A 17,344-nucleotide genomic window follows, 5' to 3' on the forward strand; every position below is an offset into this window, starting at 1 on the left:
TTAGAGATTTTTTTCCCCTATTTTTTTCTAAGTCTTATTCTTCACAAGGAAGCCAGAAGTGTGACAGAAAGGTGTGATTTTTAATTTACACCAGAGTCTCGCAAATAATGACTTTTCACACCCTGCTATTGCTGCTTAGCCTAGAGGAGGAGTTCTGTGGCTACTGTTTGTCATAGCAAATTAAATCCACTGCTGCAATTCAGAAAGGTATTTCTTCTATATTTAACCCTTGTTTTCAGTTTTTCAGGTTGGTGTTTGTGAATACTTTTGAGCTTATTAGTTTGAAGTATACTTGTTTTCTAGGAAATTATTTTTGAAGGCTATCTTTTCAAATTGTGAATATGAAAGGTAATCATCTTTTCTCTTTCTACCATTCTGACTGTGATGTTGGTAATTGTAACTTATTTAAATACACAAAAATTAAAAACACAATAGCATTTATTTTAGAACTTCCAGCAATAAAATTTAAATGCATGATCTAATAAATATCTTTATCTTTTCTTATAATTTTATTTCTACAAGAGTAGCTTTTTCCTCTGTCTTTATAGAATAGTTGGTATCTTACTATACAAGTAAATCTATAGCATTTAGATTGAAAGTTGAAATCAAAATGTTAAAAGCTTAAAATGTTTGAAGTTTTTATCAGTACCTCCTTCCTCCATCTATTAGAAGTCCTTTGGATTGAATTATAAAAACAGAGAATGAGCTGTCCTAAGGGAAATAAGAAAAATTATTGAAATTGGTATACTTATTTTAAGTTTTCTAAGTGGTTGCAGAACAGTGGCAGGCAAAAATATACGAATAATTAAAGAATATATCCTGCAAACTCTGTGCACAGTTCTTTCACTTAGACAACTAACATATTTAATTATTTTCTGATTTTGAATCTGCCCAACTAAGTAAAAAAGGTTTTCAATATGCTAATTTATCCTAGTTACTTTACCAACCATAACGGTGTTCAATAAAGTTCTAGAACTGAATGGGATATGTAAGAGTATTATTGGAAGGAAGGACAGAAACTTTCAGATTCTCCTGAGAAATTTTGCTCCTGTTTCCTCCTCTTGCCAAACCAAAGCAGTGAGAAGCAGTCACAAGCTCTCTTTTCTAGCTGTGGGCAGCAAGGGGTTAACCAGTCTTGGTTTACTAAGTATCTCTGTCAGGCTTTTATCTGATCCTTCCTCCTTTCCTCCCTTGCCCACCCCTTTTGTAAATGTCAACCACTTCCTGATGAGCCTGGTAGTGGTGAATTTCACACCTTTCTTTTCTTTGTGAAGAAACCTGGGTGTTAATGGTACAGGATTGGGTACCACTGTACGTCTCTGGCTGTCTGCTGGTAAAGCTGAGGGATGCCTGTGGAAAAAAAGTAGGAGAAGGTGCAGAAATTTGAGAAATGAGACTTAGGAAATAGGTTAAAACAGTCTTGTTTTTATCATGAGTATTTGTTTTACTAGCAACTTTTAAGTTTATATTATAAAAAGAGTAATTTTTTAAAAATTTAATATTGAGAGTAAGAAGGAGTCTAGCAAAGGAATGAGCTAATTAAAAAAAATTAAAGAACAACAATCAGAAAGAAAAGCTGGAGAATCCTCCTCTGACCTTTTACTCTACAGGTGTATTAGCGGGATACAGCAATGGAAACTTGGTCAGTTGATCAGGTCTGCAGTTGGTTGGTGGAGAAAAACTTAGGAGAGTTAGTTCATAGGTTTCAAGGTGAGTTGTTTACACTTTTAAAAAGTTTTAATTGAACAGCCTAGATATTGTGAATGTCCTGTGTTATTGAAAATTACTTGTGTTGCAAAATATCTGTGTGCATGTCCGTGTACATGTGGAGTTGCTACAGTGGAGAACTTTTCATTTCTTTATTGACTATAGTACAGTCTCCATTTGAAGCTAAAAAGAACTGAAACAAAATTAAGTCTTGAGGGTATTTTAAAATACATGTTTGATATATGCATTTGATATTGCTTTTGTTCTTAAATAATACAGCATGTGTTTTGGGAAGTGTTTGGTTTACAAGTATTGAATATTGGCTAGGAGGTATTACTAAAAATAATTTCTCAAGAAAAAATTTTTTTCCTTATTAAAAAATGCCTGTTAGAGAGAACTAGAATGGGGGAGGGCATTTATGTGGAAATAAAAGTTTTTATTGTGACTCCATGTTCTGTTAATTTCTTAGGAACAGACATGGATTTGGAATTATGCAAGATCAGAGTTCTATCTTTGTCAAAAATACGGATAATTTTATAACTGAAGATGACAAGTTAAGAGGATCCTTTTAACATCATGAATAATTTTGCATCTTTAGAGGCCCTGTGTTTTACAGTGTTTTGCTGAGAAGCCATATAGACACTATTTTTTTCTTTTTTTTTTTTTTCCAGAGGAAGAAGTAAGTGGGGCTGCGCTTCTAGCACTTAATGATCGGATGGTTCAGCAATTGGTGAAGAAAATTGGGCACCAAGCTGTTCTGATGGATTTAATTAAAAAATATAAGCAGAACAGTCAAGGACTGAAGTCCCCTGGAAGCCCCAGAGAGATAGCACCGACCACGCAAACAGACGCAGCCCTGGAGTGAGTATGTTCATGAATGGCCTTATTTTTGATTCTTTGCTTTCCCAGTGATGACTATTTCCCAATGATGACATTTGTGGTTTAAAGCTCTTTGAAAGCTGTAATCATTTTCATCTAGATTGTGTGTATAGTGTTTCTAATATTTAAGCAAATTACTCTTCGGAAAATACTGTGAATCAAGATACTTTTTTTTTTTTAAACATTGACTTTTTAAAACACTGACTCCAATCTGTAAGGAAGTCCTGTAAGTGGGGAGTTCCTATATAAAATCCTGTGGAACAAGCAGTTGAAAGGTCTGTATAACACAAGTAGAAATTAACTCCTGCAGCTCAGGTTTTTAAAATTAGGGCTTGGGAAAAGCATCTTTGGATAATCCTTTGCTTTTTCCAAAACTATTTATTTATTCGCCTGGAATTCCTTATAGTAACTAATATATACTCTCCTGTAGAGGCCTTCACAATATAATTTGCTAGACACTCTTGCCACAATGAGTTTTCTAACTCTTTAAAAGAGTGTCCTTAGACTAATGAACATTATGATAGCACCCCACAAAAATCATATAGAAAAATTTGTGGCGGCAGATAAAAGCTCTGAGGTTCAGGCAGGAATAACAACAGGATTTATAAAATTAAAAATTTCATTTTGCAAATCTATGCCCCAGGATCATTTCAGGCATTCTAATATTCATGACTTTTGCAAGGTTAAATATTTCCTGCAGACCAATTATTCATTAATTTTAAAAATAAGATTGTGATGTTTGATAAAATCCATTCTATGTTTTCACTTTAACTTTCTAAGATTAGATCTACGACAACATAGATTTCTCTCTTTCTCTTTATAAGCAATTAAAATTTCTCTCTCTGTTAGAGAGAACTGGCTTAAGTAATTTGATTTCTAGACTATTGGGATATTTGGGACATGGAGGGAGGTAGGTAGCTTTGAGGGGATGGTCTACAGTTGAACTGAAAATTCTACCAACTGATTTACTTGAAGGATTTCTCCTAAACATTGTTTTGACATATCTATGTAAAAGCACATTCTTGGATATGTGACTTTTGATGAAGGTCCCATTGCAAACTTTTACTTTCGTTCCAGCAAATGGAGGGTGTGAACCTCAAATAGAGCTCAAAGTAATTTCTGGGCACTTTCAGATGAGTAGGACTTCTGAGCTGGGAGCTCCCTTCAATTGACCAGAATCTTGATACTGCCTTAAGCACAGCTTAAAAGAAACAGGCAGCCTTGTTTCCACTGCAAATCAGTTTATAATGTTCTCTAGTAAATGAGAATGGGCTGCACTGCCAGGAAACCTGGGCTTCATTCCTGGTTCTACCACTGACTTGAATTGATTATATTCAATGTTGGCATTCCGGTTTCTTCATCTGGTCATTGTGAAAGTAATATGTACTTAACTCCTTGTTAATTCACACTGATGTTAGGAGGATCATAATCTTTGAGCAAATCTCTCCTCCCTCTCCCAGACCAAAACAGTCCTCTGTTAAATATGAAGCTTTGTTAAACTGGTTAAGAAAGCTGGTTTCAAATGTAGCCAAGACTGGGAACACACCACTTATCTAGGGATTTATGAGTGGGAGCTTTTTACCTTACCCAGTAAGCAGTTTACTTACTTTAAGGATTGTGTTGTCTTGTATTTAGGTTAAATTTTTCTGGTGTAAAACCATAACTGCATGCAAGATGAAAATGCTTATTAGTTATATTTGCTTATTGTCAAATATGTTTGTCTAATGTGTTGTTACTTGACAAATAGATTGTCACGTAGGAATGATAATAGAAAGAAGCATGAGAACATGCTACTTAATTAAACCCTTTTAGAAAGTGCTTAATAAAGATAGGAAACAGTGTAAAAAAAGAACCCTGAAGATAGGTATCAAAATACTTGATTTCAAAGCCCTACTATATTAGCTGCTCATCTAACCTTGGAGATTTTTTGGCTTTTTTTTAGTTTTAGCTTCTTCAACTGTAAAATGAAGTAGGTAGAATAAATGATGCTTTAGGCCCCTTCTACAGAGTCTGTAATGGCATCCTAAATCAAAGATAGTGTTACTGAACCCAAGTCCTGCTGCCTGGCACCCAAACAAAGACTCAAAAGTCAAATGTTGGTGATAACATGGAAGCCAGCTTTATTCAGGACCAGTAACCTGAAGGAGATGGTAGACTAACCCATCTCAAAGCTCAGTTTTACTGATGGGTTTTTTAAGAGGGGATTGAGGGAATGGAATGTGAGAAGAGAAAGGCAGGAGAGAAGGGGATATGAGCAATGGGTGCTCTGTGCAAGAAGCCGGGTGCAAAGTCTCGCCAAGGCTCTTTCTGGCTTCTGTTCTCATCCTTGGCGTTATCTCAGGGCCCTGCAGGATTTTGATTTGCTTCAGGGTGGAATCCACATTTATTGATGTCTTCCTTGGTTTCTCAGGGTCTGGATAGTGCATGACTCACGACAAGTTTGCAACTCCAGGCAGACTGGAAAACAGCTTTACCTTTATGTAAATAATGTCATCTTGTCCCATAACCAAGGTTCAAAATATCGAGTAACCGTGGGAAAAGAGGGAACTCAGAGAAATTCATAAGAAAAAATCTTTTTCTTCTCTAAAGCCCATGCTGTTTTGGGTTCCAACATGGCTTCAGTCCTGCTTACTCCTACAATAGCAGATGGGTTGCAACTTGAGTGCAAATTCTATTTAATAGCTAATGGTTGCCTGGTATGTTATTTTGAAAAGGATTTGTAAGCCACATCTGGGCAGGATATTTGGCATCCTATTTAGACCTAAGAAAATGATAGGAATACGCAATAGGAGAGACTATTTGCTGTTGCTTTTTGGTGGTTGTTCTTATTGAAGCTGGTAGAAAAATCGCTGGACAGGAAGTTGGGAAAACTGAGTTCCAGTCTTGGCACTGCTAATGAATAGCCTGTGGCCATGAGCAAGTTGTCTTCCCTTCTGGACTTCAGTTGCATCGCTTGGGAAATGAAGGAGTTGGTGGAGTGTGGTTATAAGATCAGGAGATTTCACAGATAATAAAATGCCTTCAAACACGTCAGGGAGTGGAGGAGGGATTTGTCAGAGTTCATCATTTCATTTTGCCAAATAAGAATATTAAATGAAAAAGGTACATTCTATTATCACCATCATTTCATAAAGGAAGGAATTATCTTCACACCGTTTAAAAATACGACAGATTGGTAAAAACAGTGTTTTGAACTGACATTAGTCTACCTCCTAGATATATGAACCACTGAATGAGATGACTCCAGAGAGTCCTGCTTTCAGTTCTCTTAGTCATAAATCTGACGTGGACCTTGGAAGCAGACACAGATTATAATGTTTACTATGGGCTGAGCTCTACTCTCAGAGCCTCAGGGAGATCAGTGGCTAAGACTCCTGTTGAATAGCCCCTGACCCACTCTTATTTCTTAGTTACAGGGATGAACAGTCGTTCAGTCCAGCCAGCCACGGGGAACAGATGACATCTTTCTATCCAGCTGAAAACCTTGACAATGGACTAATTGACCAAAGAGTATTAAAACAGAGGTGGGATGCCAACTTTAAGACATTTTAAAAGCCAACTGATAATATTCTTTATGTTTTGAGATTTCATGTGTTTAAATATATTTCTAATTTGAAACTTGTTTTCCGGGAAGGGAATTTTATCAAGGGATAAAGATATTTTGTAAAAGGTAAGGGTTAAATTTTCTGATCTTTGTATTGGAAAAGCAAAGTTTTGAAATGATATTATACATTCTTTCAAGTATATATTCTTAAGGAAAAGGCAGATTTATCTGTCATAAACTGTCTGGGGGGATCAGCAGTAACCACAAAGATGGAATTTGTACAGTGAATAATGTTCTATAGAATGTGCCTTTGGAAGGGTCTTTTTGTTCCGAATTTTGGATTTGTTACTTTAACTTGATTGTTCCTGATAGAGGCACTGTTTTGGTAAGCATTTCCTTCATGTTCCTACACTGGATTTTATATGGTGTAATATTTCAATTTCTCTGTAGACTTAGAGAAGCACACATAGGAACGTGGTGCTTAGACCATGAGGGCATGGTAGGTAAGATGTGGTACAGGAGCCATGGCAGCCTCTGGAGCATTCCACGGCAGCCTCTGGAGCATTCCACGGCAGCCTCTGGAGCATTCCACGGCCACCCAACCCAGGTGATCCATGCGTCCGTCACTCATAACACATGTTGTCCTCAGTCACTAATGAGCAAATTCTTTTCCTTAAATGTACTATCATTGAAAGCCAAGACTGCCATCTTGCACAGAGAAGATAGTTAGGCGATAGCTCAGCGAGGGTGTTTTCATAAACCCTTTATATTATCATTTCACTTAGTCGACCCAGTGGTCCTGCAAGGTGGGCATTATTCTCTCTTCCTTGTAAATGAGCAACACCAAGATTTAAAGAAGTGAAGGGTTTCTTGCTAGTTTGCTTGAATGAGCTTTTTGTTGTCACCTCAGCACAGGCTCCACCACCATCAGGGTGAGAGCTTGGGACTGAGGGCTACAGCCTCAGCCCAGGCCTGCGAGGTGCTGGCAGCCTCCTGTGTGCAGGGAGAGCAGCCCTGTGCCGACGGAGCTCCTGCACGTGGCTTCAGCGCCTGGCTGCCCTCTCTCTTCTCTTTTCACCCTCGCACCCCCAGCCCTGGCTCAAAGGCCTCAGCTCTTCAAGATCTCCCACTGTTAGCGCCCATCTTCCTTCACATCACTGACTCCCGTTTGGAGTTGTGAGCAAGAAGGCAGAGGGGGATGTTCCAGGGGGGCAAGCAGTGCCCTTGTTTTGAACTATGGTTGGGAAGGTGGCCACATTCCCCTCCTTTCTGCTCATGGGGGCTTGCTGATTCCTAGGGCTTTCATGTGATGTGGCTCCAGGCACACGAAGTCAGCCATGTGTTTGCAACTACCCCTTCCAACAGGAAGCTGCTAGATGCAGCCAGTCCTTCCCATAACTGAGTGTGAATAGAAGCAGGCAGAATATGATTAATCCCAGCGGTACCTACCCTAGCACCACTGTATCTCAGTATCCTCGTCTGCAAAATGGGAATTATAATAATACTTTCTCATGGTGCTTTTGTGAACGTTAAAAATTGATACACCCTGCCGAGTGCTAAGCAGAGTGGAAGCACGTGGAAGGTGCTCCATGGACAGCCGTTCCTCCAGCCCTGCTCCAAGTGCTGTTCCTACTTTACTTAGTACTCTTCTTCTCTCCCTACCTGCTGCCAGAGGGAGATGAAGAGGCAACCTTCTCTACTTGTGGGTCTTTTCTCTTTCCTGAGTCCTCTGATGACATTCCATCCTCGTAATGGTCCTGAAATACTGGAAAGGCAGGATTATTATTCCCATTTTTTCACATGGCTGGTCAGAGGAACGCCCCATGTTTCCTGATATTTCTCTCTCTCTCATTTTTTTTTTTAGTTTTATTTTGTCAACATACAATGTGGTTGATAATTGTGGCCCATTACTGAAACCTCCCTCCATCCTCCCTCTCCCCCTCCCTCCCAACAACCATATCTGTTCCCTTGTCGTATCAACTTCAAGGAATTGTCATTGTTGTGTCTTCTTCCATCCCCCCAGTTTATTTGTGTATTTATTTATTTATTTTTAGCTCCCACAAATAAGTGAGAACATGTGATATTTCTCTTTCTGTGCCTGACTCATTTCACTTAATACAATTCTCTCTAGGTCCATCCATGTTGCTGCAAATGGTAGTATTTCATTTATTTTTTATAGCAGAGTAGTATTCCATTGTGTAGATATACCACATTTCCATATCCACTCATCTGATGATGGACATTTGGGCTGGTTCCAACTCTTAGCTATTGTAAATAGTGCTGCAGTGAACATTGGAGAACAGGTATAACTTCTTTATAGCACCTGGCAAGGGGGAGAGAAAATAGGACTGGCTTAGAAATTGAGAGAAATAGGAGGGTTTTGAAACCAGAACCTATATTCCCATATCTAATCATAAAGTCTCTCCTGCGCCCTGGACTTGTATATTTGCCATCTGCTGCCAATCTCTGCACACTTCAGAGTTAACATGTCTAAAAATGAACTCATCTGATTTAGTATACATGTGAGTGTAAGCAACAAAAATCAACTCAAACTAAACACAAGGGGAGTTTTGGGTGTAAAAATAGCATTTTGCAGCATCCAAGGGCAGAACACGTAAGTTCCCTAGGCATGAAGACACCAGTGCTGGACAGCCAGGGGTGAAGCTGTCTCTCCTTTTCTTACAGGGCCATGTGATGGCCCTCTCTGTCTCTGCTCTGCTCCCCAGTCTGCCTTATTCCCTTGCTTCCACCTACAAGGACAGATTTATCCTGCTGTTCTGTTCCTCTCAGACTGTCTGGCATATGACTGCCTTGCCATAGCCCAACTCCAGAGGAAACTCTCCCTGGAAACAGCTCAGGTACTCCCAGCCAACTGACTCAGTCTTTCCATATTGCCTAGTTCAAGTTTCTAAGGAAAAGAAACAGGACCGGCATGGATCAGGTGTCCCCTCTTGGGCAGTCAGCTTTGGGGGAAGGGGTAGACATGGGCAGGGCGGAGATACCTATTTCAAATATTTCCCTTCTGGTCCTGCCTTTTATCCAGGGCTGTGGGTTGGGGTGGGACAGAGAATCTTTCCCCTGCAATCTCAGATAGTGGCTCTACCACCCAGCCGTGTGAGCCAAAATCGTTGGAGCCACCCTTGATCCTTTTGCCCCTCTGCTTAGGGCACTGTTCATTCATCAGTTATTGATTAAGGGCCTATTGCCTGACTTTTGTGTCAAGCTGTCTTGTTCCCTTCCTCACCTACCTATGACCTGCTCATCTTTTAAATCCTACTCCAAATCCTTCCCTAGCAAGCCTCCAGTGACATTCCAGGCCAGGCAAGGAGCCCTTCTTCTATGTATAGTAACCTCTATGTATCTCTTGCTTTACCTGTAAAACTAGGTAATGAAATTGATCACTTAAAGTCTGTATTCCCTCATTAGACAGAAAGCACCTCAAGGACAAAGTCTATAACCTTTCTGGCATTATAAGCCCAGCATTTAGCTCAGCCCCTGGCACACAGATACTCAATAGGAGTTTTAAAATTGACTTAGGATATGTGAGCCATTGCAAGACTGAATATATTTTCATGGGACAGGATAAGTATTTGAATAGTATCAATTTCGGGGTCGGTCCGTGGCTTACTTGGGAGAGCGTGGTGCTGATAACACCAAGGCCACGGGTTCGGATCCCATATAGGGATGGCCGGTTTGCTCATTGGGTGAGCGTGGTGCTGACAACACCAAGTCAAGGGTTAAAATCCCCTTACTGGTCATCTTTAAAAAAAAAAAAAAAGGGTAGTATCAATTTCTTTTTAGATTTTTTGACACAATCCATACTAAATATGGTAATTTTTTTAACAGAGCCAAACTCCAAGGGTTTATAAGCCATTCACCCATAACAGACTAGAAAGCTAAAGGTGTTTGGTCATAGGGATTTTGGGAAGCCAACTGCTTGCAAGAAGTGGGGGGAGGTGGCGGAACATGTGCTAGTTTGGGGTTCTCACACGCTGGATTCAAGCCCTGACTCCTTTGGCTCTTGAAAAGTCTCTAGCAGTAGTGAAAATGAGGTGTGTGTGTCCCAAGGAAACACTAGGGTGCTGTGGTACAACACAGTTTTCTTCAGTAACAGGTGACACTGTGCTCTTTACTGAGTTGCTTAAATGCCTTTTCTGGATGAAGGGATTATTAGCTTCCATTCTCATCACCCTTTGGTGATCCTTTTGGAGGAGATTTCTTTGCAATTTTATTCTTGTTTTTTATCTACCATAAATTAGTCCATTTTGTGTTGCTATAACAGAATACCTGAAACTGGGTAATTTATAAAGAATGGGTGTTTATTTGCCTTATGATTCTGGGACAGCTGTATCTGGTGTGGGATTCAGGCTGCTTCTACTTACGGAGGAAAGTGGCAGGCAGCCAGCGGGTACTTGCAGATCACATGGTGGGAGGAAGCAAGAGAGACAGAGAAGGTGCCAGGGTCTTTTAAACAGCCAGCTCACATGGGAACTTATAAAGTGAGAACTCACTCAGGGCCCCCACCCTCCAGGGAGAGCATTAATCCATTCATGAAAGATCTGTCCCCGTGACTCAAACAGCTCCCAATGCTGCCACATTGGGGATCAGATTGCCACATGAGTTTTGGGGGGAAAACACACCCAAATTCTGTCATACCCTATGTGAAATTGTTTGCTTCTCTTTTAGTACCTAATAAGGCATGAAATCAGATAAACAGGTAGTGGTTTCCTAAATGTTACTTTAAAGACACCTCATCTGAACTTTAAATATATGTGCAGATGTTTTGCTTCTGCCTTTGGGCATAATTATAAATTAGTCATGGTTTCATGCATATTTAAAAATTATTTTAATGACAAATTTTCTTTTCTTGGTTTGTCTACTGCTATGAAATGGTGCAGAATGAGCTTATCCTGCTGCCTGTGCTCAGCGAGTAAGGCAAATGTCGATGGATCTTGAACAATATTGATGTATTGTTTGCAGGTGCATTCACACATGTAGCTCAGAGAAGGGGGTGACACAGTTGTGTGTGCATCTCATCCCAGTATGTGATAAAGGGAAGGTTCAATGAAGTGTGCCAGGCCAATTAAGGCTCCAATAGTACAAGCTTCAGTCAGATGTGTGATAAGTCTTTTCAATCCCTACATGTCTGTGTCCTCTGCAGGCCCAGAGCTCTGAACAGGAAAGGGAGTGGGTGGTCAGGGACCAGCCTTATTTACCTTTGTGCCTGACACAGAGTAAGTGTTCAACAAATGTTTGTTACATGAAGGAATAGATGTATTAAGCATTTCCTGTGGTCTCATCTTAATTGAGTCAAATATATGTGACCATAATTAAAAATGCAAGAGCCCTGTAGGAGGACACTGGGATAAGATGTTATATCTTGGGACCCACTGCCACATATGTTCAATCACAGCTATTCATGGCAGGTGGGGTGGGACAGGGGCAGGTATAGGTATTAGACCAGGACATCAATCCTGCTAGTGTCAGGCTTGGTCATTCTGGAGGTAGAGGACAAGCAAATAGTTAAGAGTGTAGTTTTAAGTCTTAGCTATGCTGTTGAATGACCTTGGACAAGTTATATAACCTCAGTGGGCCTTACTTTTCTCATTTATAAAATGAATAGAAGAATGAGTCAATACATGAAAAATTCTTAGGCCCTGGCACATAGTAGGAACTTATAAATTTTAGTAATTGTTTTTATTATTTGGCCAGTCAATAAGCTCAGGGTTCAAAGAGACAAAAAATTCTTATCTCATTTCTAACAAGTGGTCCTCAAGTAGAAGAAGCAGGGTTTGCACCAGGTAATACAGGCAGGACTGCAGTGTCTGGAAGCCTCTCCAGGACTCAGGGCTCCAGGCAAGAGAAGGAGATGCTTCAGTCCTCCCAGGAGGCCTGGGCCATCAGCCAATTGTTTTGTAGAAAACAAAACAGAAACAAGTCCTATGAACCAGTCATGTACAATGAGAGGAGGGGGCATCAAGAACTTTCCCACTGAGAGGGGCATCAGAGACAACACAGGTGATGAACTGTCATATTTAGATGCTGAATCCCAGATCAGTGGAACAAAGATCCAAAGTGAAATGCAGCATCCCACCACTTCCCACCACATGGGTGCATAGAACTTCACACCTAAAGGGTCTGTGTATTAGAAGTGTTACATGCTAACTCTGTTCCTCGATTAGAGATTCCCAGTGTACAGTAATGTAGTGAAGACTATGAGGGGACTTACAGTAAGAAAACTCATTTAACTTTGTTTAAATCAGAACTCTTTTTTTGGTGTAGTATTTATTAACATTACAAAAAACACTTTAGGAAATACTGATCTAAAGATTTCTTACCTAAGTCAGGATTCATTCATTTATTCATGCAATATACAAATATTTATTGAGTGCTTACTGTGCACCAGGCACTGTTGTGGGCACTGAGGACACTGTAAGGAGCAAAGCAGACCAAGCCTCGCACATCACAGAGCTCACATTCTAATGGGGAAGAAAAATAACAAATAAAGAAAACATTCCATTATAAATTTGTTTAAATGCTATGAAGACCAGTAACACAAAAAATGGGGGAGGGGGCCAGGGAGTGAGTATTGTGTGTGTGTCAATGAACAGAAAGTCTCCTTTTCAGAGGGGTTTCCAAGGAAGCCCTTCAACTTTGACTACTATGTGACATTTGAGCAAGACCCAAGTGAAGTGAGGAGTATTGACTCACTGAGCTAGAACCAAACTTTGCTTTAGTGGAGGTTATCTGTGGTCCCAGCCACACAGGAACCACAGAATTAGGGGAAATTGGGCTGACAGGACTGATAAATAACTCTCTGACTCCTGGCCCTTCCCATTAAATTTAATATGAATTCTTTAGAGAGATCCAAGGTAAGCATGATTTTAATTTTAATCTATTTTTCCCCTTTCATTTAGTTCAAATTACTGACTCTACACCATAAGCTAGGTATTATTTAGATACAGTGGGAGGCGGGTGACAATTTAGTCCTTGCCTTGGGGAACTCAGTCTAGTAGGCAAGACCAATATGTAAGTGAATAACTGCAATATTGAGAAAGAAATGCAGAAATTGAAATGCACAGGGTACAGAAGTAGCATAGAGGGAGGAAGAAATAAGACTGTCAGGGATGAGAGTGCGGATATGGTCTCTGGGGGAAAGCTTCACAAATACTGGGGGAGGCTTTTGAAAGATGATTAAAAATTCATCAGAAGGAAAGTGGGGCAGCAGAGGAAAAGGACATTCACTGTATGTGCAAAGGTACAAACACTTGAAATAGCGTGGAGGATTCTGTTTGGAATAAGTAAGTATTTTTGGAATGTGAGAGATAGAGGCAGAGAAAGTGGGATTGGTGGAAATGGTGGGAGATATTGTTGCTATTGGAGAGATAGGGAGGTGACTTCTTTGCTGATTGGCAGGACAGCACTTCTTAAACTCTACTGCATATTAGATTACCTGGGGGACTTAAATGAAAAAAAAAAAAGCCAATACCCTAAGCTGGTGCCTCTCGAACTCTAATGTACTTATAAATCACCCAGGAATCTTGTTAAAATTCAGATTCTAATTTAGTACGTCAGGGGTTGGGGTCTGCAGTTCTGAATTCCCCTGCCAGTGCTGTTCTGGGACCATTCTTTGAGTAGCAAGGCACTAGGCCAAAAAGAACTTAATTTTAATGCATAATGAGAGTGAAGGACCACTGCTGTAGGTTACAAGGAATAATCAAAGAGCTGCAAGCAATGAAGCGATTTGATCAGGTATATGTAGTTTACATCATTTACTGGGTGGCAGTGATGTGTAGAACGAATTGGAGAAAAATGAGTGGAGGAAGAGGACCCATCAAGACATTAAAGTTCGAGCAAGAGATGACAAAGGTCTAAACTAAGAAAGCAGCAGTGGGCATAAAAAGGATATTTAAGTAAAAAATCAGTAAGACTTGGTGGTCTTGTTAATAGGGGTGAGAGGAAGGTTTGCAAGACGGTAAGTTTTCTCCCGTATTTCTGGCTTGTGTAACCTGGTGATGGTGGTAGCATCATCTAAAATGAGAAAACAAATATGAGGATAGCATTGCGAAGGACATGTCCAACAGCTTATTCAGTAGAACTTAGTGGGATGAAAAAAAATAGAGATTCTGATAAAGCTAAGGCTTCTTCTCACTACCTTACATATTGTCATTCCATGTAAGTGAACACCCAACAGGAGTCAGCCTGAACGACAGCTCAGTAACACAGCGTCCCAAGGAGAGGGCCTCACCATTTTGTATAAAGGCCCATTTTCCTACATTCCTCAGTAGCCACTGAGTTCCTTGCCCATGGTGATAGTCAGTAATAAATCAGGGACCTTGAATCCTTACAAGTGCAAGAAGTGGAGGGACTGGCAAACCATAGCCTAGTCAACACAGAGTTGGGAAGAGACCAAGTCACTGAAGGTTTAGCCACATGAGGCATAAGAAACCAGCACTTGGGTCAGATGTGAATAATGACTTTTCTACTCCACCCCTGCCCCACCCCCCAAAGACAGATGCTATTGTCTATGAGGTCAGGATCCAAAAGTCTGGTAGCATGAAGGTGGATAAAAAGAAAGCTGCCCTAAAGCCATTCACCCCTGAGCCAACAGATTTTGATATTCTGAACTACAAAATAGTAGTACTGAACCATTTGCAACAAATGAGTAGGTCATGTCTCCTTACTTTTTCTTATGTATGAGTGAGGCAGAAAAAAGAAAAAGAGGGAATCAGACGTGATAGCTCTGTGGGACCTATTTATGTGAAGGTCATGGTAATAAGCATAAATCTTGAAGATAAAGGCCAAGTTTCTGGAACTCTGCATTTCTGTCAATACCAAGAGGAACTGGGGAAATAAACAATTTATTTATTTTTGCTTCTTTTCTTGATTAGTTGGGGCTCCAAAGACTCCTGAGTCCTTGAATCTCACACTGGCAGCCAAGAGCACAGAGGGTCTGAAAGGCATCTGTCTGGCTGTCCCACCACACAGTGCCTGACGCCATTCACAGCTCCCCCCTTCTGTGCACTTGATGATGTGTTCACACATGCATCTCAGAAGCCACACTCCTCAGAAAGTCTCATTGATTAGCAGAAGTGAAAGCCCAGAGTTATAAAACATAAATAAAAAGGAAACATCAAAATTCTGAGAATGTGGAGCAAACATTTTCTGAATTAGTGGTGGGCATCATCGCCTACAGCAACAAAACAACATTTGCTTTATAGTCCATGCACGTCTTGCAGTGACACTGTTTGTTTTCAAAGATAGCATCTCACCTTGTTCATTGGCATGTTTCTCTTTTTTGGGCTTTTCAAACTTCTTGTTTACTTTGTTTACTTAGTACTGGAAATCTTTGCCAAGGTAAAGTAAAGCAGGTAATTCCCAGGTTACTGGCATTATCAACACACAGGCAACATTTCTGCTTAACTTGCAGTTTGATACAGTCTGTTCCTTATTCTGAAGATGTGTACCATAAAATCTTTTTCTGTCTTAGGGTAAGAGGACAGAAAATTCTTTAAACCTATGTCTAAGCCTCCCCTAACTTTCCCTTCTTCTTCTATGTTCCAAAAACATTTAAGCTTTTAGATGTGGCTGAGATCACATGCCATTTAGTTTCAGAGTTGATAATATAAAACTGGGCATCCCAATCTATATCTCTCTCGGTGTATAAAGTCTGCAGGCTTGGGTGTAGAGAAGAATAAAAATGAAAATGGGATGCCAAAATAGAGTGACTCATGGGACACAGTCTTTCAGTTCAGTCCCTGGAAAGCATGGCATTTGTCACTGCTTTCTCTTCTGGTGATGGGAGTGCTAGGCCAGTGGTACTTTTATGTGAAGACAAGCCCACGACCAGGATGGCTATTCTTAACAGCAAAGTGCTCCTTTTGTCCCTCTTTCTTTTTGCTGAGGACAAGAAAGAAATACTGTTTTACAAGACTAGAAAAGCATCATAGTGCCTCAACAAGGCAGATTATCTTCAAGCAGGTGCCCTTGCAGAAAGCTGTCATTTGTGCTCTGAAGTTTGGGACAACAGGAATGATTCAAGAGCTGACTTTGACTCCAAAAGCCACCCAAAGTTCAGTTGAGTGTGATGTGAATTCTGCCCTTGGTCCTGTAAAGAAGCCACATGGAATGCAGCTGAAGCCTGGTGAGATGCGAAGAAAATGTCTTTGGGAGGATTTTTTTTTTTTTTTTTTTTTTGGGGGGGTGGTGGTGGTGTTTGATCTTTTTGTAATTCTCCACAGCTACAGTCTAATTCTTACGTGCCTTTTGTGTTTCCAGAGGACTCCATTCCAATTCCCAGATCTGCCCCTCTAGTATTTGTGTCCCACTGTTTTTTGTATCTCAAACTTAAGGGCATAGTGATGTGGCACTTCTTTTCACTGGCACGTTGGCTTGGTGCCTTGCAAGTCAATGGTTCCTTTGTCATGGGTGGGCTATTGTAATAAAACAAAATTCTTTTTGAAAGATGTCAGTGTTATACATGAAAACACATTTATAAAACTAAAGACTATATCTATCATAGAATGTAATATTTGCTATTTGATATTTCTCTCAAACATTCATAATGCTTTCTATAACATTTTTGTCACAAACTGTTCCTCTCAACAAGAACATAGGGAAATCAAAACAGCTAAGGAGCCAGGACACAGTTGAGAGCCCACAGGGCCAGCATTGGACCAGGCCATATGGAGGTTTCTGATGAGGAAGACCACCTGAGGGCCAAGAGAGTGGGGACATGGGGTGTTAGAATTCACCCAAGGACCTCAAGAGGAGGCTTAAGATAAGTCTAGAAGAATCATAGAAACCGAGGGCATTCTATGTGACCAGAACAACTGCTGACACATGAACAGCACGTGTTGGAGATTTATTAAGGCTTGTACCTTGACTGGATCTGAGAATTCACATTGGATAGTAGCTGATAATAAGATAGCGCACAAAATTGGACCATGTTATGAATTGGCCTAATTATCAAGTATGAGAAATTCAAATTTGTGATGTTAAGAATTTGAATTTTATTTTTTCCCATAAAATCTGAAAATCCTACCACCTGTTTTATTTGTGAAGATGAATAAAGAGAGAATGAGAAAATTATATTGAATTTGAGAGTTAACTAAATTGGAAGCAACAGTTTTTACCAAGCAGAAAACTGTAGCTCAGTTGGGGGGGGGGGGGAAGGGCGGAAAAAGGCAGCAATAGTTTGGGAGTCTTAAGCTT

At 40.2% G+C, this 17,344-nt stretch overlaps 1 protein-coding gene across 1 annotated transcript in view; it reads left to right on the forward strand.

Moving 5' to 3' along the window:
- The first annotated feature begins 303 nt into the window (after positions 1 to 303).
- SAMD3 (sterile alpha motif domain containing 3) overlaps positions 304 to 17,344 on the forward strand; it is a 60,029-nt gene continuing 42,988 nt past the window's right edge. The window contains exons 1-4 of the mRNA XM_008570362.1: positions 304 to 348; positions 1,611 to 1,710; positions 2,379 to 2,568; positions 5,997 to 6,110. Coding sequence (XP_008568584.1) covers positions 1,632 to 1,710; positions 2,379 to 2,568; positions 5,997 to 6,110 — 383 coding nt within the window. The 5' untranslated portion in view covers positions 304 to 348; positions 1,611 to 1,631. The remainder of the gene's footprint in view (positions 349 to 1,610; positions 1,711 to 2,378; positions 2,569 to 5,996; positions 6,111 to 17,344) is intronic.

Source organism: Galeopterus variegatus, unplaced genomic scaffold (assembly GCF_000696425.1).
Source record: "Galeopterus variegatus unplaced genomic scaffold, G_variegatus-3.0.2 Scaffold597, whole genome shotgun sequence".
NCBI lineage: Eukaryota > Metazoa > Chordata > Mammalia > Dermoptera > Cynocephalidae > Galeopterus > Galeopterus variegatus.